The sequence below is a fragment of the Nyctereutes procyonoides genome, unplaced genomic scaffold, assembly GCF_905146905.1.
Source record: "Nyctereutes procyonoides isolate TBG_1078 unplaced genomic scaffold, NYPRO_anot_genome, whole genome shotgun sequence".
Classification (NCBI taxonomy): domain Eukaryota; kingdom Metazoa; phylum Chordata; class Mammalia; order Carnivora; family Canidae; genus Nyctereutes; species Nyctereutes procyonoides.
The window spans coordinates 34,830,345-34,854,548 of record NW_026575122.1 but is presented as its reverse complement, the minus strand read 5'-3'; the positions used below and the strand labels follow the sequence as shown (position 1 = coordinate 34,854,548).

At 33.5% G+C, this 24,204-nt stretch overlaps 1 protein-coding gene across 1 annotated transcript in view; it reads right to left on the bottom strand.

Annotated features, from left to right (window-relative positions):
* The window catches only part of CEP290 (centrosomal protein 290), a 92,039-nt gene that overhangs the window by 51,820 nt on the left and 16,015 nt on the right, over positions 1-24,204 (bottom strand). Inside the window, exons 13-25 of the mRNA XM_055336664.1 lie at positions 21,081-21,253; positions 20,050-20,212; positions 18,540-18,640; positions 18,380-18,467; positions 17,306-17,418; positions 15,653-15,737; positions 14,987-15,129; positions 11,957-12,121; positions 11,432-11,581; positions 9,296-9,411; positions 7,744-7,846; positions 7,424-7,654; positions 3,457-3,630 (exon numbers count right to left, since the gene is read on the bottom strand). Of these exons, the coding sequence (XP_055192639.1) occupies positions 3,457-3,630; positions 7,424-7,654; positions 7,744-7,846; positions 9,296-9,411; positions 11,432-11,581; positions 11,957-12,121; positions 14,987-15,129; positions 15,653-15,737; positions 17,306-17,418; positions 18,380-18,467; positions 18,540-18,640; positions 20,050-20,212; positions 21,081-21,253 (1,805 nt within the window). The remainder of the gene's footprint in view (positions 1-3,456; positions 3,631-7,423; positions 7,655-7,743; positions 7,847-9,295; positions 9,412-11,431; positions 11,582-11,956; positions 12,122-14,986; positions 15,130-15,652; positions 15,738-17,305; positions 17,419-18,379; positions 18,468-18,539; positions 18,641-20,049; positions 20,213-21,080; positions 21,254-24,204) is intronic.

Genomic DNA, 24,204 nt, shown 5'->3' with positions numbered 1-24,204 from the left:
TTCTGAGCATAAGCTTCTGGCATGTGCATTTTTGGCCAAGCTGGAATGCTTCAAGTCTCATGACCTTCACAGTGAAGGTTGCTCACTTCCCTCTTTCACACAAATAGTTACTAAGCATCCCTAGCATGCTATCAGTGACAGGTCCTGCTTGTCATAGTGAAAAGAAATAAAATTCTGACCTTCACAGGCCTCACCATTTGGTGCCTGTAGGTCTGTGTGTATAGCAGGAATTGGGGAGAGTGTGCAAGGCAGCAGACAGTGAACAGGTAAGCAAACAAAACAATCATTGAAAATGTAAATATTTAGAAAGAAACAGAATATGGACCCAGAGGAAATAAAAGGAGCCATCTCAAGATAGAAAGGTTAAATATGGTATTATCTACTGAAGAGGTGGTATTTAAGCTGAAAGCTAAGGTATTAGGAGGAGCCGGTTTTGACAAAAAAGCAGCCAGGGGGAGAGCTGAGGTACTGACAAACTCCGATGCAGGTCTGAGTTTGGGGTGTGAGAGGACTGGAGCACAGTCAGCAAAACTGGGGAAATAGGGTAACAGGGGGCCATACGAGGCCAGATAGGGGATGTCAAGATAAGGAACTGGAATTTAATTTAATTTTGAAATAGGAGTTGTAAAGTAAATCATTCCACTACACCATTGAGAAGTCAGGCTGGACTCATAAATGTAGGAGCTGGCCCATCAATTTAATATGGCCATTTATTCTTTTTTTGAACAAACAGGACACTTACAATATGCTGGGTATCCTAAGCCCTGGGCTTTATTGATAAACAAATTCTATATTAGAATTTGTGTTTTAGAGGTTGTAGTTGGAAAAGAAGCCAATATATAACACAATGTCAGGTAATATGTGTTATGAAGAATAATAAAAAAGGGTAATGAGGTTTTCTTTAAAGAAGATATTATAATAAAAAGAAAAAAGCAAGGTAAGGGAATAAAACATGACTTTCTGGTAACACGCACAATTACAACCCATTCTAGGTAGTATAAATACACAGGAAAACAACAAAAGATGGATTAGAGTGTTCTAAACATCTTTTTTCCCCCTTTTTTTTCTTTTACTTGCAGACTTTCAAGGAAAACTTTGGTCTGGTTCCAGATCCTATTCTCACCCCCCTGCCTTTGGCACCACTTAATGTGCTTTTACACCCTCCTCTCCAATCTTCAGTCATTCTCTCCCTATTCACTCTAAATTTTCTTTTCCTCTCCCCTCAAACTTCATTGGTCTCCTTTATTTAAAAAAAAAAAAAGTTGATAAAACAAATCTTCCTCTCAATCCTATGTCAACCCATATCTTTTAATCTTTTCTTCTGTCATCGAATTTCTAGGTTTTCTATTGTCTTATGACTCATTTGGTTTTTGTATTTCCCTCTCACCCACTCTCTTTGTATTCTGAAAGTTGATTTTCATCACCTTTACTATCAAGACCTTCACCCTTGAAGGCACAATAGGGACACCTGGGTCGCTAAGTGGTTGAGCATCTGCCTTTGGCTCCAGGCATGATCCCTGGTCCAGGGATCCAGTCCTGTACTGGGCTTCCTGCAGGGAGCCTACTTCTCCCTCTGCCTATGTCTCTCTCTCTCCGTGTTTCTCATGAATAAATAAATAAAATCTTTAAAAAAAGAAAGAAAGGAAGAAAGGAAGAAAGAAAAGAAAGAAAGAAAGAAAGAAAGAAAGAAAGAAAGAAAGAAAGAAAGAAAGACAGACATCAATGATTTCCTAATCACCATATCTGGTGATCTTTGCACCACATTTCTAACCATTAATCACTCTCTCAAGGTCAACATTTATTAGCTTCAACTGTGTACCACACAGGAGGCACTCAACACAGAAAATGAATTAAGTAGAGTTCCTGATATCAAGAAGCTTCTATTCTAGTTGGGGACACAGACATATTAATACTGATAGTATGATGTGACATAAACAGCAGAACTAGATACAAGATAGAGAACTAATACACAGAGGGACTTGGTGCTATAAAGAAATTTCTGGGAAAAAAAAGATAATATCTGAACAGTTTTAAGCATGAATGGAAATTCACTGAGCACATAAGCTGAGAGAGTGGGAAGGACCTTCTAGACAAGGAAAATGCATGGTATGAAAGAACATAAAAATAAAAAACAAGGTACTCCAGAAAACTGGCAGTTCAGTTTCAAAAACATAAATTGTAAAAGTATTTAGAGCCTCACAGGAGATGACATGAGGTTAGTGGGGGCTAATCACAAAAGGAATTTGACTCATTCTTTAAGTGACTGGCAGCTGTTGATAGGTTTGAAGCAGGGCAGTACATGGTCAGCTTCATGTTTAGAATGATCATCGTGGTGGCAGTAAGAAGAAGCTAACACGGAAGATAGAGATATGAGTCATGGCTACCACAATATACATCATAAAGACATTGCCAACAGGGATAAATATATATTCAGAATTATAATTAAGATGTGGGAAGGAAAGGAAGGGATATGATACAAATGGAAATTTTAAAAATTTTATAGACAGATGAAAAATATATTCTTTGGAAAAATAAATAAAAGTTTAAAACTACTTAAAGTTATCTATCTAACACATTTCTTACATAGGATTTTCAAATGCTTCAGAGGAAGAGGGCAAAGGACATGAAAGATAGGGAAAAAACACAACATTACCACATCTAAATATTCAAAATTTTCTATAAAATTAACATAATCATCTCTTTAGCAAAAACAGTAAAAAGTAAACTGATCATGATTACTTATAGTTAGTATTAGTAAACAACTCAGATAATTTTGTAGGAGTCATTCAAATTCTATTTAAAATAACGTTTGGGTGTTTTAACGATTGTGTCCCTATACACAAGTACAATTTATGAAGCCAACAAAATTAGACCTCATTCCACTCCTGGGAGAAGATCACAAAAGAGAGTAAGTCAAAAGACATAAGCCCCTATTTCTGAGGAGGAAGATGAACGAATCAGGAGTAGGAGTTTTGCCTACTGTTAAAGGTGTGGAAGTGAAGTGGCTAAAAGACAACTACAAAGGGCTCGGGGCCATATTCACATACTATTTGAATGACACTTATGATACCCATTTTTCTTATATGTACAATAAGAAAGGATGAGAATTTCCAGAGCTTATTCATGGTCCAGGAAGAGCCATTCTCAGCTACATCATCCCAAGGAACATAATAAACCAAGGACTATGAGAAAATAATTTGCACTAGATTCAGGAAGAAGAGAAAGGGATGGGTACTTAAATGATGCTTCCTCTTTTCGTTACAATTTCCCTATCTGGTTCACACCGCTCTTGCTTTTTTAAGTGCCTGGAGAAGAGGCTTGGTTCAATAAAATTTACACAAGTGGGCAAAAGGAGGATGATATAGGATGAAGTCATCTAGAAGTCATTCTGCACCTACTGGTACCCCCCAAGAAGAACAGCTAATATTGCAAGGTTCAAGGATCACATACACTCACCTCTAAGTGTTCCAAGTTACTTGTTCTTTGAACCAGCATGTTATCTTTTTGCAAGATGTCCCTGTACTTCGCGGTCAATTCATTGTATTGTTTATTGGCCAATTCTAGTTCAGACAAAGAAACACTATTATCTATAACTTTTTGGAGAGCTGCAATCTTGAAAATGGCCATTTCCTATGTAAATAAGGATACATTGAGTTAAGTTAGTGTATTTTTTTCTGGTGAAGCACTAGCCACTTTAGAGAAGGATAAGATAATACAGCTAAAAGCAAAACAGATTTTAGAATCATTTTTTAAAAAGGATTTCTCATGTATTAAAAATATTACAATAATTAATTTTTTCATATAAGAAATCATTATTTAGAAATTTTAAATCATAATAAAATAAAGGGAATCTTTCAGAACTATGACAGTAAAATAAAATTCAATTGATTTCAGAAAAGCATAATACACAGTAGCAAGAAAATATATCACTCAGAATGTATCCCCGGATGGTTTTCTAAATTTCATAAGATTGAAAACAATTTGCCTTTAGTTAGCTGAAAGGTAAAATTAGCATTATCACATTACAATTTAGCTGTTTCTACTTATTAGAGTTACACAGACTAGCTTTGTAAGAGGGAAAACCTTTTGTTCCCATGAAGAAACAAGACTTAATTAGAAAAAATTTCTCTCAATCATAGCTATATAATATAAAAATATAAATACTCTTTAATTTTATATATATAAATGAATATTTATATATGTTTATAAAATGTAATATAAAATGAATGTGTTTATAAAAATGTAATATAAAATAAAATATAAAATACATGAAAGACTGTTACTTGTTTTATGTTCTACTCATTAGCTACTACAACTAAACTATAAAAAGTCACTACTCAAAGATATCGTATTAACAATAAGAAGAAATATCTGAACTTTTATTTCTCTCTAAAGTAAGTTGATGAAATAGGAATAACCAAATTTATAAAGTGAGGAAGAATTTACAGTTAGAATTTCTTCTGAAGTAAAGTAATGAGGGAAAAATATTTGTAATAGTGCTTCACATCTCATTTTGGCAGTTTCTCTTTTCCATCTAAATAAGTACATTATTCTACCTTCCCCTTGGAATTTGGTTTGACACTTTCTTTGGATGAGGAGGGGTTTCCTATTTCCCATCCCCTAAAAAACCAATTTTCAGCTTTCCATTTGTTACCACACCCCCCTCCCCAAATCCAGGTTGAACAATCAGGTTGAGGAGAACATTCTAGTACTTTTTTTCCCTTCTGTCTCACACACTAGCTACATGTGCAATCCTCCAAGAAAAACATAAAAATCAAAACAAGAACATTTCTTAAGACTCAAAACTTCCTTATTACATGTCCAAATAAAAATAGCTTTCATTATTGAAAACTATTCATAGTTCCTTTTTGCATCAGGATTCAGCTTTAACATCACATTGAAAATAGTTTGTTAGCATGACAATTTCACCTACTACCCTACTACTATCTTTAAAAGTGAATGGTAAGGAACTCAACTTCATTTTAATTCTACTTTGAATTCTTTTGTGTTTATATGATCCAACGTAAATTTGGACATGTAAACCAAACATGTACATGCTTAAAATAAGCTATATAAGACACGATGTAAAGCAAGGTGTAGAAGAATACACACAGCATGCAACTTCTTGTGTCAATATCTTCAAAAACAATCATTAAAAGGGTAATCAGTTACCTATAGCAGGTAGGGCAGAATGGAGTCAAAGGCACAGGGACAGAAATAAGATTTTTTGGACTATATGTTTGAAACATGCAAATGTTTTATATATTCAAATCATTTAAAAAAAGAAAAAAAAGTAACCTCTGAGTTTGAAGATAAACACAAAACAAATGAGCCTAACTATCAAATTTGTAGCATAACGACACAAAGAAAATTATTTCAAGTTACTGTAGAATATATTACCTTGACTATATATGCTATTGGAAGATATTCTAAAGAAAATAGGAACTATAAAGAAATGTAAAACTAAATCTCATAGCATTCCCGTTGTTAATACCAATGCAAGATTATCTTCAAATTAATGTGTGAAAATTATAGGATAGAGCAATTATTTTAATGTTAATAACAGATTTCCATATAAGAAAAAAAAGAAATATGAGTCCAAAATCAAAGGTTAGTAAAAACTCCATACCATTTCCTTACCCCATTATATTAAATCTGAATTAGAGATAACAATATGAACTCATGGTTTAAATATATACATATTTTCCTAATTTGTCCACTGAAAGGGACCAGTAGCAATGAAACTTCAAGAGCCATAATATCTAGTGACCAGCTTTTGGTATCTAAATGTCTTTCCCCGGCAGCCCCAGTGGCTAAGCAGTTTAGCGCCGCCTTCAGCCCAGGGCGTGATCCTGGAGACCTGGGATCAAGTCCCACATCAGGCTCCCTGCAGGGAGCCTGCTTCTCCCTCTGCCTGTGTCTCTGCTTCTCTCTCTTTGTCTCTCATGAATAAATAAATAAAATCTTAAAAAAAAATTAAAAAAAATAAATGTCTTTCCCACTAAAAAGAACCAGGGTTCTTTAGCATAATGATTTATTCCAAATCTGGATAAAAGTATAAAAGGTAAATCTTGAACATCCTGTTGTGTCAGAAAACAAACCAACATCTGAAGCTTTGTTCAAAGACTACTCAATTCTTGTCAAAAGGAAATAAGAGCCAACTTTAGACAGCTCCCCCTGGCCAAAATTATTATTAACAAATAATGAGGGATCCCTGGGTGGCGCAGCGGTTTAGCGCCTGCCTTTGGCCCAGGGCGCGATCCTGGAGACCCGGGATCAAATCCCACATCGGGCTCCCGGTGTATGGAGCCTGCTTCTCCCTCTGCCTGTGTCTCTGCCTCTCTCTCACTGTGTGCCTATCATAAATAAATAAAACAAAAAAAATTAAAAAAAAATTCACATTCTCCTTTAAAAAAAAAAAAACAAATAATGACTAAATCTGGGACTGTGTAATGATACTGAAAGACGAGAAAGCTGGAGAGGTCAAGCAAATAGGTAGAAACAGAGTATACAAGCTCTGATTTCGGAGGATTAGTTATTAAAAAAAAAAAAAGGAATGAAGCTTTTATCTTGTCTTTCTTGTAGGAGCTATACTTCAAGATAACCAAACAGGCTGGGCTAATGAGGAAAAGCTCTTTATTTACAAAAGACTATTGGCCAATAAATGTAGAAAGCATAATATAGCTAGAAAATAATTTTTGCAACTCCTAATGAAGTACCTGAGTCAAGTAACAACAATCATCAGCGAACACTAAAGCCACTAGGAGGACTGCCAAAGAACTGGTTATTTGCATGTATCAAAGTATCACCAGTTAACTAAATACTTAAGACAATAATCACTCATGAAACAATAATCACTCACACAATCTCTTGAAGTGATACAATATAAAATATTACTTATAAAGTACAAAGCATTCTTATCAACAATGTTTAACCTAACATATCCAAGGCTTCAAAGCTTTTGTAAATCAATAAATAGGGGAATAAGCAAAATTAGAAAAGAAAATAATTAGGTAAATGTTCAACATTTTTCAAAGTAAAGAGAGGAGATTCTATGAACATTAAAGATTTATGACCTGTAACATCCGAATACAATGCAGGGTCCTTGACTGGATCTTGGTACAACTGAGGAAATGTAAATATGGTCTGGACATTAGATAATGTAAGACAATTATTGCCAATTTTGTTAGATGTGATAAAGTTCTTGTGTTATGTAAACAAAAGAAGTCTTTGTTTTTTAGAGACGCACAGCAAACTATTTAGAGAAGAAATGTCTGCAATTTATTACTACAATGAACAGATGAGGCAATTATGGCAGAATGTTAATGTTAACTGTTAATCTAGGTGATGGCTATTCATTATACAATCCTCTCTTCCTCATAATTGAAAGTTTTTATAGCCAAAAAAAAAAAATCAGATATACCTTAAATCGTTGCAAACGTCCAATTTTTTCACCAACTTCAGCTTCCATTGCTATCAATTCATTCTTCTGTTTCCCATTTTCTTTCCTAAGCTGTCGCTCCATTTCTACTAAAGTAGTATACTGTCTTATGAGTGACTTTTCATTCACTTGCAAGACTGTTATTTTTCTACTATTTTCTGACAGTGTTTTCTTCATTTCATCTGAATCCATCTGAAGAGCACTGAGCAAATTCTACACAAAGACACATTAAATTACTTGTTGAATGTAGCTATCTTACTTTGTACAATACTGTATATTGATTTTAAAAGAGTTTTGCTTACATTATATTCTTTTACTTTTATAGCATCTTGTTGGATTTGATCCTCTAGTTTTTTCTTTTCTTCTTTCACTGTTTCAGATTCTGTTTTCCAGGTCTCCTTTTCACTTAAAAAACAAATAAAAATGACAATATAATAAACCTAATAAAACACTTAACTACAGGAAAAGATAACTTTAAATTACGGAAATTTAAAATGTTCATAAAACAAGAGGCCTTGGGTATCTAATAACAAATTAAGTCAAAATTCCACTCAGCAAGGATTTAGCCTGGAAGTTCTATTTTTACTAAATAAATGCAGTTTAAAGAAATTATTTCATCAAGTTACTTTCATTATTCCATGAGTCACAACTCTACAACTGTTACAATATAACAACCAAAGCTGAACTTACAACATTTTATTAAAAATAGAAAATAGGAAAATAATCAACACTCTAAAGTAATTCTGGAAATCAGTTCTCAATATACAGACCCTACTCTTAAACTTGAGGGTTAACCAGTTGTAAAATATTTAGAATACAAACAAGAGTAGGAATCATTTGACTTAAAAGAAGATGTGTAAGACACTGTTGCCTACCCAAAAGACATTCCACAGTCATCTGCAATCTGGTTGGCATAAAAAATTACAGTGGCATCACTCTCTTTGCCACTGAATGGTTGAGACTTGGACATATGACTTGGAGAGCTCATTAGCCCAATTCTGGTTAATGTGATCTGAGTCAAAGTCTGCTCTGCTACACGGTTCTGGGAAATTTTTTTTTAATCTAAAACTAAAAAGTTGTGTGTTGGGGGGGGGGGGAAGGTTCTTCTACAGTGGCCATGGTTCCCTCTTCCTTGAACTCCCGCATCTATTTTATAAACCATAATGGGGGGACGCCTGGGTGGCTCAGTGGTTGAACGTCTGCCTTCCACTCAGGGCGTGATCCTGGAGTTCCAGGATTGAGTCCTGCATCAGGCTCCCCGCAGGGAGCCTGCTTCTCCATCTACCTATGTCTTTGCCTCTCTGTGTCTCATGAATAAATAAATAAAATATTCTTTAAAAATTAAAAAAAAATAACCATAATAGGAGATAATGATAACTCTTAAACAAGGCCTACTCTATAATTAGCTTCGGGTTTCTTGTTAGATCATGTAATAATTATCCTTTGTGTTTAAATAACCTTTGATTAGGTATTCTAATGACTGTTAAGAAAATTATTCCATTAATATAGAGGAAATAGCAGAGATAAGGAGAAACATTAGTTACCAATGAAAATATATCAATAACATGACAGTGACATGAGGAATGATGCTAACAGCTGAAACACATTTACAAAATGTTCACATGCTGGGACATTTACAAAATGTTCATATCTGAACATTTTCATATAACAATTCATTTAAACTTTGTAACAATCCTATGAAAAAGGCATTATATCTCAGAAATTTATACAGAAGGAAACTAAGACATAAAATAGAAGGGAAGAGGCATGAGGGAACAAATAAGTATTTTCTTACATTACTAGTATCATGAATAAGAATATGCTGCAATTACATTATAAGTTTTACTCTTATACCTTAGATATTCCTTATATAATAAGCTTTGTTGATGACGAATTACTGCAAATTTTCTGTTATAGTCTTCAAGAGACTCTTCTAAATTCTTTAATTTTTTTTCTTTATATTCTAGATCCTAAAAATTAGTACAGAAATAAGAATGAAAAAATTATCAAAATACATTTTAAATTGGAGAGTATACATTTATACTCTGACAAGATAATAAAAATAAGAGAGAATACAGTTCCCAAATCCTAGCAGCACAGATCATTTCTAGATCCTGAACATTTTAGTTTGAAGCATCTGTATAAAGAGAAGTACTATAGATTTGTTAAAATTATTTTTATATTTGATAGTTTCAGTAACCAGATAAATTCTCAGGTACAGTGGTTACAAACTTCTCCAGTCACTCAGCTTCACACACCCTTTTGTGAACGTATCTGTTCATGTCTCCATTCAAATAACTCTTTCCAATTATTTCATTTTATAGATGAAGAAACAGACTGAGAAAGAGTAACTCAACATTTAAAAGCTCATTAAAACTATACTTGGTAACCATTCCTAAGCACATATGGCATGCGTGGTGCCAGGTACTTTACACACATGCAGATCCAACACTTAAAGTCAGGTTTTGTGTGGCTCCAGAGGCCCTGGCTACTTCTATTATTCTTAAGACTGGGGGTCCAAGGACCCATTTTGCCACTATGAACAGGTTTTCAGATTCCCAACTGGTGCTCTCTAATCTACGACAATGCCTCTCATATGTTGTTGTTGTTTTTTTTTTAAGATTTTATTTATCGATTCATGAGAGACAGAGAGAGGCAGACATAGGCAGAGGGAGAAGCAGACTCCATCTCAGACCCTGGGATCATGCCCTGAGCTGAAGGCAGACACTCAACCACGGAGCCACCCAGGCATCCCATCCTCTCATATGTTTTTATATAAAGATGAAAAAAAAAACATTAATCTTATTTGAAGCAATATGATGTCACATTACCATTACTTGTTGACAGTGTTCTTACACTGCAGAAGAACAAGAGAGATCATAAAGAGTGAAGTTATAAATTTAAAAGTTATAGAAGTTAGAAGTTTAAAAGTTGCAAATTTAAATTCATGCTATAACAGGAATTATAAAGTAATGTTTAAACAAGTGTAAGGTTGTTCCTCACTGACATACAACAAATTCCAATATTCAAAAAAGATTTAAGTAATTTTCAAATACAAAAACAAGTATTTGATAATCATAACTCAAGTATGTTCACAAATGGATCATCTAGGAGACAGAAACAGTAGTGCTTATAATCAAAAATATGTTTTCATTGATTCCAAACACATTTCTGTAATTATATTTCAAACAATGGGTGTTATGGATATTCACACTTCAAATGAAACAATGAAAAGCATCTCTCATTAGGGCATTCATAATGACCACAATATAGACGGCAAAACTGACAAACACAGGCAAGCACTACCCGTTCTAATTCACTAATGTATTAACTAACACCTTGTAAGTTTAAAGGGAAAGAAGACATTACAGACAACTTAATTTAAAAACTTTTTTCCTGGGGGCTCCTGGGTGGCTCAGTTGGTTAAGTGTCTGTCTTGGGCTTAGGTCATGACCTCCAGAGTCCTGAGATCCAACCCTGAGTCACAGCTACTTACTCAGTGGGGAGTCTGCTTCTCTCACTCTCCCTCTGCCCCTGCCCTGCTAGTTCTCTCTTTCAAATAAATAAATAAAATCTTAAAAAAGAAAAATGTTCAAAAAATAAATAAAAACTTTTTCTTGTAGTTAAAAAAGGAACAATTTTAATCATTTCACTAAAAAGTTGTATCAGACTTTATTCACTTGAATTGCTTTTCTAACCAGCACTAAATAAAAGTGCTCCCCTTATTTATACATTACCACCTTAGCTGCATGTCATTCTACTTGTCAATCATATATTTCAGATGACACATATGTGTACAAGATATATCAGCATGTTTCTTACATGGATGAATAGAATAAATTGCTTTTATTCATAATATTCCATTTCATATCAAAATCTAGAAAAAAATGCATTGCAATGATAATATTCTAAAGAATACTCAAAGGAATATATAAAGACTAAATTAAACATAGTATCAACTACTTTTGTTATTCACATGTTATTTACTACCTGTAAGATATGTATTAAATATTCATTTTGAGAATTAATAATATTGGCACTAGACGGTGGTATCCCATCAGGTAGGTCCACTCCTTTAAAAACAACATTTGATCCTTCTGACTGCCGTAAAAGAATAGTCTCTTTTTCAAGATGATCTATCTGGAAACAAACAGTTCAGAAATGAGAGTCACGTCTCTTACAACCAAAGACAAATTTAAAAGCAGGTTAACTTTTTCTTCCTACTGAATATTTAAAAAAAAATAAATGTATGAATGCCCTACTAGGCATTAATTAAACTATACTTCAAATTCTATTTAGAAATACCCAGGCATAGACTTAGAATTTTTGAATTCCTTTATGTTATAAAAGGTACTTATTTCCTACTTAATTATTTAAGGAAAATCCAAAAAGGAGTTTTCTTAATGTTGAATGAATCCAAGAGGAATTTCTCAGTCTTTTTTAAAAAATAAAAGTTTCATATTAAGCTTATGTTCATAATGCTTGGCATTTTCTATTATTTAATAAAATTCTCACCTTTAAATTTGCTTTTGCCAACTGCTGAGAATAATTTATAGCCTCCTTCCGAGATTCCCTGAGTTCCTGTCTTAATTCTTCATTCCTTCCAGTAAGTTGATCAACTTGGGCTTTCAAATGCAGATTGGCATCAAAAATTCCTTCTGCATTCTTTGATTCTATAGCCTAATATATTCAGATTATATTGAAAAAATGTGAAGCAAAATACTAAAATCACAGTTTAAAAAAAAAAAAAGCTACCTTTAAATAAAATTCACATTTAAGCATTTTACTCTTCCCAGGCATAACAACAAAATATGCCAAATCCATTTCTTACTTATGAACCTAAATTTATAAAACTCTAACTTACATCAGTATTATCAAGCATAATAATTACCTTATTATAACATTTAACAAACATTTAGCTAATTTTGTAGACTGGTAGACTAGAAAAACAACGGGAAGAGAGTAAGAGGACAAGGGTTCAAATCTTAACCAATCTCTTACTAGCTCAGCAAGTGGCAAGTTCTTTAAACCTAGTTTCTATATCTCTAAAGAAGAGCAAATGTTACATCTGTCCACTTCACAAGGTTTTATACAGTCAAAATGAGATAATTTTTATGCAATACTTAGAAACTATGCAGCATGAGCAAAGCAATGAAATAGTTACTACATTTAATTGAATTTTTCATTGCTTCCTCTCCACACAGTTGAAGCATATATGATAAAAAGGCAAAGTATGGTAACACAATATTATTCAGATTGCTGGATAAGCAAAAATAATGTTAAATATTAAAATATTATCAAAGAGGTTTCATTGGTCCTAATTCTCCAACAATGGCATATATAAACATACATATTCCCTGGTACACATCTACATAGTACATACATATAAATATATTTGCATTTTAAAGAAACTATATATGATAAAACTGCTAACTGCAAAGTAAAGCTTCAGGAAAAAAAAAAAAGCAAAAACAAAGAAGGTTAAGATGAGTAAAATAAAGTGCAATCTCCTACTCAGGAGGGTGATCCAGGGTTTGAGACAGAAGTTTTATAAAAGTAAGCCTTGACCCCCTAGGAGACCAGAGCAGGCCACATGGAGTAATAAATTATGCTAATTCAAAGGGAATACCAGGAAGACAGAAGTACAAGGAGGTACTGTGACAGACAAGGTAATCTAGTTATCAGTCTTGCTGTTTAGAAATGGCATCTTGTTGCCTACATGGCCTTTTATTAAAATAAGATTAAATGGTGATTAGAGATACTGAAAAATAACCCATAGCAATAGAAAGTGAAATGAAGTACATAACCTAGAAATATTTGATCTAAAGTGTCACTGATTCTGCAAATTTCTTATAGCAGGCAATGTTGTTGGGTCATTCGTGAATTATAGACAGGGCAGATTCAATCAGAAAAAAGAATGACAACCCAAGATAGAAACTGATGAAATCTCTGGAAGTAAGGATACAGAAGAAGTTAGAATTCCCTGAGGTGTCCATTCTGTTTGTATTTGGTCACTAAGTAGAGTTTCCCTTGGAAAATAGTTTGATCTGAGACACAGTATCAAAAGTGGGTAGCATCAGAGATAAAAGATGTTCACAGAAAAAGCACAAAGAACCATTTTAGACATTCAAAATAGCAGAAGCAAAAAGTCACCAAGAGCAAAAGAAACATAAAAATGAGTTACATATAAAAAGAATTAAATGGTTCTCAAAAATTTTGTCAAATGATTTTCTTGCCTCAGAAATTTTTAACATACCAATATCACTCTCTCTTTCTAACAATATGGTACTGCTAAGAACGTATTCAATTATTAATTCATCATAAAAAAAGCAATTAAATGAATAGTATTTTGTTGGGAAGCACAAATATATGTTAAATATGTTCAGATTATATAAACAATATATGTAAATATTAAGAATTTAAAATGTATATTTTATTTAAGTTCATATAATACTGTAAAACTCTCAATCTCTATATAATAAACATAAATAGACTATTATTTGCTGGTTAATATTTTTCCTTAGCAATGCTTACCCATTTAAATATTTAAAACATTCTTACTATATAAAAACATAAATAAATAAAATATTCTTACTACATCCTATTACACTTCTAGGTTTGTGGCATAACGTCCTACCAGACCTACCTTCCCAACTTAACAAGTGAATACAAAAAACAAATATTTGAAAGTTCTAGAAAATAAACAAAAGCAAGCAGATTTTGGAGCAGACTTAAAACCTGGAAGATGGAACCACTGAGGAGTGAATTTTGCATTTGAGGGGAGAGAGGTGGCGCAGGGAAGGGACAGGCTACAGTTGAAGTGACCTGTCATCTTTCTGGCCAAGAACACCAAAGATAGAGCCCAAAGTCTATCACTGGGAAAGTGAGATAGGAATTCTAAACAGAAAATAACCAGCCAAAGGGAACTCCAAATTCTGTTTAAAAACTCTGCCAAGCTGACCTTTAAAATGGAAGAATGGAGATGGTAGTGAAAAATATCAGTGATCTTAAAAATAGATAAATAGCAATTATACAATCAGGAGAAGAGATAAAAAATTAGGGGGAAAGAAAATGAACAAAGCCTCAAAAACCCCTGGAACTATGTCAAAAAGTCTAACGTGTCCCTGGAGTTCCAGAGACAATGGGGCAGAAAAAATAATTGAAGAAATAAAGTGGAAAACTTTCCAGTTGTGGTGAATGGCACAAGTAAACAGATTCAAGAAGCTCAGTAAACCCCAAATGGCATACACACACACACACACACACACACACACACAAATATATGGACTCACACACATACCTACACACACACACACACACACACACACACACACACACACACACCAAGTTACATTATAGCGGAACTAGTGAAAATCAAAAGAGGAAGCTTTGAAAGCAGCCTGAGAAATTTACATGTAAGAAACAGGGGAACGATGATTCAAATGACTATAAACATCTCATCAAAAACTATGAACACCAGAGAACAGTTGAACAACACTTTAAAGTATGAAACAACAAAACAAAACCAATATGAAAAAAACTTACATTAACTAGCCTTTCAAGACTCGGGATGATTAAAGATGTTTCTCCTCCTTTAACATCAGGATCTTTCTGCATTTCCTTAATAGCTTGCAATATTTCTTTCATACCTTCTTCCAGCTGCTTATTTTCTTCAGCTAATTCTTTTACTAAAATAACATATTTTTCTCATTCAATGAATACTTTCTTTACAATTTACACTATCTATACAAGTAACAAACATTTTATATACAAAAAAAATTGGAAAATGCCAATGCAAATAAATGTACAAAAAATTCAACTATAAATCCAATATGCAAATAGTTGAATTAAATGACAGACCTATTTAAATCATGTGCATATATGTTTCATTGTTGAAAGAAATAAATCATAAACATACTTTGTCTTCACTTCATTAACAATCTTTTATATTTGTTTTTCTAACTTCACTTTCATTAGACAAGAAAGAAAAATTGACTTATTGCCACAAAAAATTCACATTAATAACTTTCTTTGATAATGAATATAGCAAGGCAAACCAAAGAGATGAATGAGAGAGACATCTATATATTATGGAGGTGATTAAAGTTAAAACAGACCAGAAAACAAAGAATGTATTAAAGTCCTTTTAGATCCATGATTTTCAATATAGGATAAATAAAAACAGAAAAATAAGAAATAATAGTAACTTACATTTATTCTGAAATTTGGTTATTGTTGTTCTACCTCTTTCTAAATCTCTTTCCTTTTCAGTTAGTTCTCTTGAAAGAAATTCACTCTGTACAGAATACAAAGAATAAAACTGATGTTTTTAACAAAATATCACAATAGTTTGTTGTTTCAAGTTTAAAAAATTTGACCAACTGAGGGACAACACACCAGAAACAATTTATAGAAATACAACAGTAATAATAACACAACCCTAAAGGTAAAACAGATAGTAGTCTTCCTCCCACTTTCTCCCTTTCCCCACCCCCATAACAAAAGGCAAAGAAATACAATCAAAGTTTTGTCTTTAGCGCCACAATGAAAATTTTTGTCTTTAAATAGTCTGCCTTTATACTACCTGTTCTGCCTGGCTTCTATGAAGTTCAAGCTCTATTTCTGCATTTCTATTCTGTGCTTCCTTGACCAATAAATCCTGTGCTATGACTTCATTCTAAAGAAATAATTAATAAATTAGGCAAGTCAATGATTTCATATCAAACTTACTGCATTTTTAGATCTTTAAAAAAATAGAATGCGTATAAATTGGTGTTACGTGCAAGCATGAAAAAATTCTTAGTATAATTATTACTTAAGAATTTTGTTAGAGAAGTCACAAAAAACAAAGAGTTAATAAAAAAGTAATCATAGTAATGTAATTTGGAGGAAAGCTCACCTGAGATCTAAGAAATACTAGTTCTCTCCGTAGCTGTTCTATAAGATTTTCAAGAGGACCTATCAGAGATGATTTTGATTGTGTAGTAAAAGGCACATGGTCAGGAACATTAACTTCAAGTTTACTTTTCACAATCTCTGTCTGTAAAGGTACTTCACTCTTTCTTATATCTTCTTTCAAATTGATATCAGCATAGTTTATCTGGGTATGAACCTGTTCATCTTCTGATGCTGCTATCTGTGATTTTTCCATGTTAGTTCTGTTACCATGAATTTGTTCACAAAATATTGCAGACTTTTGCCTAAGTGATAATTTCTGCATTAAGTCTGAAGCTGTTGATAAGGCTTGTAAAGATGAACTACTTTTTTGTGTGAAACTATTCTTCTCAAGTGTCTGACAGCTTCTTGACACTTGCTTCATAGAATGGTCAGAAACAGAGTATAAGTAGTCATCTATTTCTTCATGGCTCTCCCTACTAAAGATATTGACTAATGATTCTAGATTTCTTAAAGATTGTAGACATGGTGCTTTAAAAATCTCCTTTATTGTAATAGTTTCTGGAGGTGAATTATTATCTTTTACTTGTATAGATGAAGACTGTTGAGTTAAAGAGACAAAAGGATCCACTTCACTTTCTACACTATGTTGAATTTCAGATACCATTCCTGATAATGATCCTATGGTGACATTCTCTTCTGGCTCATTCTGATATAACTGTGGAAAACTGAACGATGGTCTCCTATGCGGCAGCTCTATTTTATCTGAACTCCTAATCTGTATTCAGAGTAAATAATGTCTCATTAATCAATCTTTGGATCAACAGGTTATTTAAATTTAAAAAAAAGTTTTCTTTTATTTAACAACTATAAAAAGAAGCAATGCCCAAAATGAAGTAAAGGGGGAAGAAATGAAAGCACTAATAATAGCAATTTTCTTTTATTCTATAACAATACCTTATTGTTTACCTTTGATTGTGCTTCATTCATATTTTTGAGGCTTGTAAAATCGAATTTCCTTTCTCCTATTTTATTTTCTTGAGAAAAGTTTTCAGTTAGGTTCAAGTCCTCCATGGTTAATCCTACATATAAAAGTATTAACAAATTAGAAACATAAAAAGAACTTTCTTTTACTCTAATTCTTAAAAAGGAAAATCAAGTTTTAACTGAAACAAAAGGTAGAGGATCTCCAAAATCCTTGATCCACATGTAGCCTATACAATCTTCTGACTTAGCTCACTTTTAATATTAATATGAGAAACTAATATGACTTTTGTCTTCTCTATCATTCTTTACCCATTCTACGTAAAAGTATTAATAACTACTGAAATAGTTTAGAGAAATATAAAATAGATAAGAATCATGAATGAGTAAACTGGCTAATAAACTAATAAATTATGAAATTTTGCCCTCCTAGAAATCTTTTGATGTATTATAGAAACTGATGATTTAAAAAAACAAAACAAAAAACAAACAAAAAAATCCTCTATTATTCAGATACTTGTAGACTTGGGTGAAGTTAGAAAATAATTCCTTCTCTACAGTCTTCTTAGAAAAATGTACTGAAATTACTATTATAAAACTTTACCAACTGTTCTCTTGATATCAAATAAGATAAACAAAAAATTAATTTTTATTCAATAAAATATTACTTTCACTTAATAAAGAATAATGTACAAAAATAGTTTTCAAAGCACAGTTCTTAAGGAAAGGAAAAATATTAATAACAAATTACTAAGTTTTATCCTTATTGATCAAAATATCTTGGGATTGTGTGGAAATTAATAAACTATACTGTAAAGTTTTCAAAAGTCGATGATTCTGAAATTTTGTTCAATTATTTTATTGTGTTTTTTCTGTTTTTACCTGTTTTAGACTTAGGACAGACACCAATGATACTTAAATACCCTTCATCAGGTCATTATTTCATTTATTAAACTTGGCAGCAGAACCACGATGATATATATAATATACAGAAAATTTCAGCTCCAGATAATTCATTTTCCAATGACTCTTTTAAAGATTTGGAATAAATGCATATACCTGAAGTTGCAGCTCTTTTTCCTCTTTCTTGAGCCATTTGGCGAATTTTTTTTTTCAGATCAAGTCGTTCTTCCTCTAGACTTTCAATCTATAAAGTACAAATTATTAGTCTTTCTTTTTAGTTCAACCAGAAAATTAATTACTTAACTATCACACTTGCCTCTTTCAAAAGAATCTGGTTTTCAGCTCTGTACTGCTGCTGTTTTAAACTTTTGCTATTTCTAAATTCAGTTAAATCAATCATTGTCTTCGGTTCAAGACCTAAAATATTAAGGGATATAATTAAAACCTTACCAACATTCAAATGAACTACAAAAATTTCATATAGCAATTGGTTATCATCAAGCAAATGGCTGTAATTTATTTAGTCAGTATCATTGAAGAACAGGGCACTTTTCGTGCAAGAATTTCCACATATTTGAACTATAACCTTATAAGTCAACATTTTATCACATTAATGGAAATCCTGACAAAATATATCAGGATCTTTTTCTCCATGTCAGATCATTGTGAAAATATGAGAATGTATTAATCAACACAGAAGCTGTGGAATAAAACAGACTTGCACTCAATTTCCACTTGCAATTATTAACTAAGTGTCAGAATAAGACTTCATTTATTTTTCTTGGCTTGTTGTCAAGAGTGTAAGAAAATTAACCCACATAATGTACCTAGTTCAATACCTGGCACATAGTAGTCATAATTAATATCAATATCAATTATATTACTACACTAGTCTAATGCCCGCTGTCTGCTAACTTCCTATTATGAAGTAGATATGAAGATTGTCTCAAGAAAGTATAAAACAAGATTTGCAGGCTTTAAAATATAGAAAATCTTGTGTTTGTGATAGCTATTTAATTGGCTTAGTCATCTTTAGCAACTTCCAGTTTGAAGTCATCTGTGATCTGGTAGGTCAAGTTGATTAGAAGGCTAACTTGGGGTACTGGCTGATCTGGGTCCTATCTAGTACATTTTCATAAATAAATCATCTTTATAAAATATGTATTTTTTTCTTCCTCTAGAGAACAATTTTCACAGATGATCATATTAACTCTAAGAAAGCATTAACTAGTATTTATCAAGTATAATGAAATCAATATTTAGATTTTTCTTTTCACTTCAAAGTAGCAATTTATAGTCATAATTTTACATTCAAATGAGTAATACTCATTAAATGAACTATTTATTGAAACTATTACATAAACTCACAAGGTATATACAGTAATTACTTCTTAGAATCAACAGTAATCTTAAAATACTCAAAGTTAAATTTAAGCAGCATAAATTAACCAGCACTTATAAATGTCCTCATGAATTCATCTGAACAAAAGCACTTTGCAAACTATCATGGGTCATAAAGACACTACCTTTGTTGAGAAAAAGAAAGGGGAGTTAACTTCTAATATATAGTATTAGTTCCGTAGACTTTCAGCTTTTAAATAAGGAATTATTACTTGAAGAGATGCCAGACTGAATAAGCAGTGCTCTAGGCTGGCCCAGTCACCATCCCAACCCCATTAAATCCCTCATCCCACATCAATCACACTGGTTTAGAAGGGTTTATTTGCGGGGGGGAAGAGGGAGAAGCACTCAACTATTTAAAAATAAACAAAACATGGCTTGACAGCTAAGACTGATAAAACTATGGATCTTAAAAAATGACTTACCCACACGCTCCCTCAGTGCTTCATTTTCATCAAGGAAATCATTGATCTTCAACTCAAGTTTATTGATTTCCTTTGTCAATACTTCAATCTCTCGATCTCTTATTTTAATTTGGTTTTTACAATTCTTTATTTCAATAACAGCATCTTCTAAACCATATACTCCCTGAAAAATATCCAATCTAATTTATGTATAATGTGGTTTATTTGAATAAATTATGAAATTCATGATTTTCTTATTAAGTCTGAGGGAAAGTATAGTTATATGTAAGATTTATGTCATTAAACTGTGCTTTTAAAAAACAAATCCAGTAATAACAATGGAAAATGGAACAGCTGAAACTTTCTAGTATAGCGTTCTACTGACAAAGTGACTCAGAGAATGACATATAAAATACCTAGCAAGGGGAGACTGGGTGGGTCAGTGGGTTAAGCATTCAGCTCATTACTGATCTGAGGACTGTGAGATCGAGCCTGCAGCCAGTTTTATGCTGGGCACTGGGCATGGAACCTGCTTAAGATTCTCTTTCTCCCTCTCCCTTCCATCATGCTACTCAGGCTCTCCCTCTCTTGAAAAATAAATAAATAAAATAAAGGTAGTGAATATTGACTATTATAAGACCATGCTAGATGATTCAGAGGGTATGAAGACAAATCAGATTCTCATACTGTCTCTAGGGAGCTCCTTATCCATCCCTCTCAGTTATGTCCCTGAAATAACTTTTAGCAAATAAACGAGTGGTGTCACATGCGTATGGTGGCACAATGACACAGATTACAAAGAAACTAAACTTGCTGTCTCACCAAAGCTGATTATCTGAGCAAAATGTTTTGATCAAATGGTTAGAAAACAATTCTGCTGAAAAGTAAATGCTTCTCAAAAGTCTGAATAGGGTAGTATAAACCAACTAAGATAACCTTTATCATAAAATACTTCTGGAATGTCTTTGAAAGTACAAAGTAAATAGCACAGAACAGTCTGGGAGTGGAAAGAATAATCTAAACTCCCTGATTGACATGATGAAAATACATACCGATTCATAATCTTTTAATCGCTTTAGAGTCTCAACTAGTTCTTTATCCTTTTCCCTAGCATCAGCCTCAGCCAGTTCAGCTGTTCTCTCAGCCTCTTTAGTTTTCTCTTCTAACATTTGAACCTTAGACTGAATTTTCATATAATGAGTCTGTTGGGAAAGAGTTGAAGCACCTACAGGGTAAAAAACAAACAAAAAAAAACCCATGAATTAATTGAATTGATTACTCATTCCTTTAAATCCCTGATTCCAATACAGGAAGCAAGAAAAGTGGTTCATCACTAAAAAAGTCCCTTTAATATTATAATTTTATATTTGAAAAATAAAATTTGTTTTCATTTTGTTGATAGGACAAGCTTAAAAAGTTAACAGAAAACCTTAGCTGAAGGGTTATGGATTATAAAAGATTGCAAAACACTGCTTGATAAAGAAGGATCATTGTGACAAAAAGTACTAGCTATCTGTTCCTAATGTTCAACCTTTGTTGAACTGTAATAGAACAACACAATTTTAGTTGTGGACCCGTGGCCATTTGAAATAAAGGCTAAATTTCCACTTGTACCCCAGCGGTGAAGTGTTGTCATGGGGCTAATGGGATATAAGAACAAGCCATGTGTGTATTTCAGGAAATGTTTTTAAGGGAGAGGAGTGAATTTTTTCTCTTTTCTCCTTCCTACTAGCTGGAATATGGATATTACATCTGGAACTCAACCACTAAGAACACAACATGTATACTACATGTTGAGATAGGCAGGGCAGCAAATTACACGATGTCTGATACACGATTATTCGAGCAGGTATCAAACCAACCCCAAACCAGTTGCCTCAACTTTGTTTATATCATGGAAAAATGCATTTCTATCCTGTTTAAACCACTGCTATATTTGATTTTTTTGTCACTTGCAGCTAAACTTAATAGCTAAAAAAAATCTCTACTTATATTTTACCAAGCTGGTGCTAGACCAAAAAACAATATTCCTTTTATTGACGCAAATCATTCTAACCTACCCTAAGTGTTCTACTGATTTATAAAGCATACACTTACGTGTAGGCATTGGACTAATGTGGGACGGCACGCATGTTTATAAGAAATGGGCCTCATTCTCTGGAGTAAAAAGCCTAGATGGAGAATGTGAGAGTGTCTACTCTCATTTCTTCAATGTGGCTCTCCACAATATATTTACCTGCCTACCCTCCAGCATGTGCTATTTGCCTCTAGCTCCATCTCCTCTACCTTGCTGTTTGTGATGTGGATATGAGGGTAATGCTCCATTTTGGACAAGACAGAGGAGGGCAACATCCTGGGTTGCCTAATTCTGCACCATCACACAAGTGAGAAAAATAAACTTCTATCTTGATTTTGCCACCATTTTCCAGATCTCTAGCTCTGACAGCTAAACCTAATTCTAACCAATGAAAAGAAACCACCATCAGTGTCATATTTACAAATATAGAGTATATTCTAGGACACACACCTTCTGTGGACTTCATGGATCATATGCCTATGGACTGACTGAAATGTCATTAGACAAGGCCTCTTTCTTATTTGATAGCAGAGATCAACTGCCACTTTTTCTCCTGGTGGCTGGAATATGCAAAACCCATGCTGTCAGGCATGCTTTTAAAAGCAGTTTAACCTACTGTCAAAGTACAATTGTAAATACAGAAATAAGTATAGAAATAAGTATATAAAAATAAGTGTAACAAGTGGGCCTTGCTACTGGCTCAGCAATCATATTCCATTTCCCTGGTCTGTATTCTTCTAGATGATCATTTCATACCTTCTCTTTTCTCCAACTACTCAAACGTTAACCCGTCCTCCCCTATTTTAACTTTCAGCTGAGAACCTTGCTTCCTGTACTGAGAAAAAAGGAGCAATCAGTACAGAAGCTTTACCTGCTCCCACCATCAGGTCATCTCCACAGTCACTGCAGCTGTTCCTACATGCTCCACTTCTTTCCCTGTTATTATGGACAAATTCTTTGTGCTCCTAAGGCCAACTACCCCACTGGAATGCTAGATTCCAGCCCCCTGCCTTTTCAAGGATATTGTTCCAGAAGTTCTCTCTCTCTCTCTCTCTCTCTCTCTCTCTCTCTCTCTCTCCTGCTTCATCAATGTATTAATTTTCCTCTTTAATGGATCTTTCCTTTAACCTAAAAGCATGATTATTTGTTCCATTTTAAAGACAAAAAACACTTTCCTCATGACTCTTTCCCTTCAAGGTACTACTCCATTTTTTGCCTTCCGTTCACACAAACAGTCCTCGAAAGAGTCTCCATGGTGTTCTATATCAACTGTATCCCTTTTCTCTTAAACCAAGACTGGCCACTGATAAATCCACTGGTCAATTATCAATCAATACTCATCTTGATATATTAGCAGCACTGCAGTTCTGAACATGGCTGCTTATTCTCTTCCTTGATGACATTCCTCATGTGGTTTTCAGGACTCTAAACATTCTTGATTTTTATCCCATCTAGCCTCCTTTGGTTGTTCCTTTTCATCTCCCCAGCCTCTAAAGTAAGAGAATCCCTAGGCTCAATTTTGTATTTTCTTCTTAACATTTGTTCCTTTGATGATCTCAGTCAGCTTCATGACTTCAATTGTCATATGGTTCCCAAATTTATATCTTTAGCCTAGACTGTTGTCCTAAATCTCAGATTTCTATATATACAACTGTCTATTTAATTCTTTCATTCAGATGTCTAATAAACATCTCAAATTTAACATGTCCTGTTTAACTAAGTATCCGATCATTTCTTTTTTTTTTTATTTTATTTATTTATGATAGGCACACAGTGAGAGAGAGAATGGCAGAGACACAGGCAGAGGGAGAAGCAGGCTCCATGCACCGAGAGCCCGACGTGGGATTCGATCCCGGGTCTCCAGGATCGCGCCCTGGGCCAAAGGCAGGCGCTAAACCACTGCGCCACCCAGGGATCCCCCATCCGATCATTTCTAAACTTGCTGGAAACACAGTCCTCCCCAATGTTCAGAAAAAAGTCTTGATAACTCCCGCATATCCTACCTCTGATCTGTCAGCAAATTCTATTTCTTGCACCTTCAAAATACATCCTGAACTGACTACATCTAACAGCTCTATGCTACCGCCATGCTCTCAGCT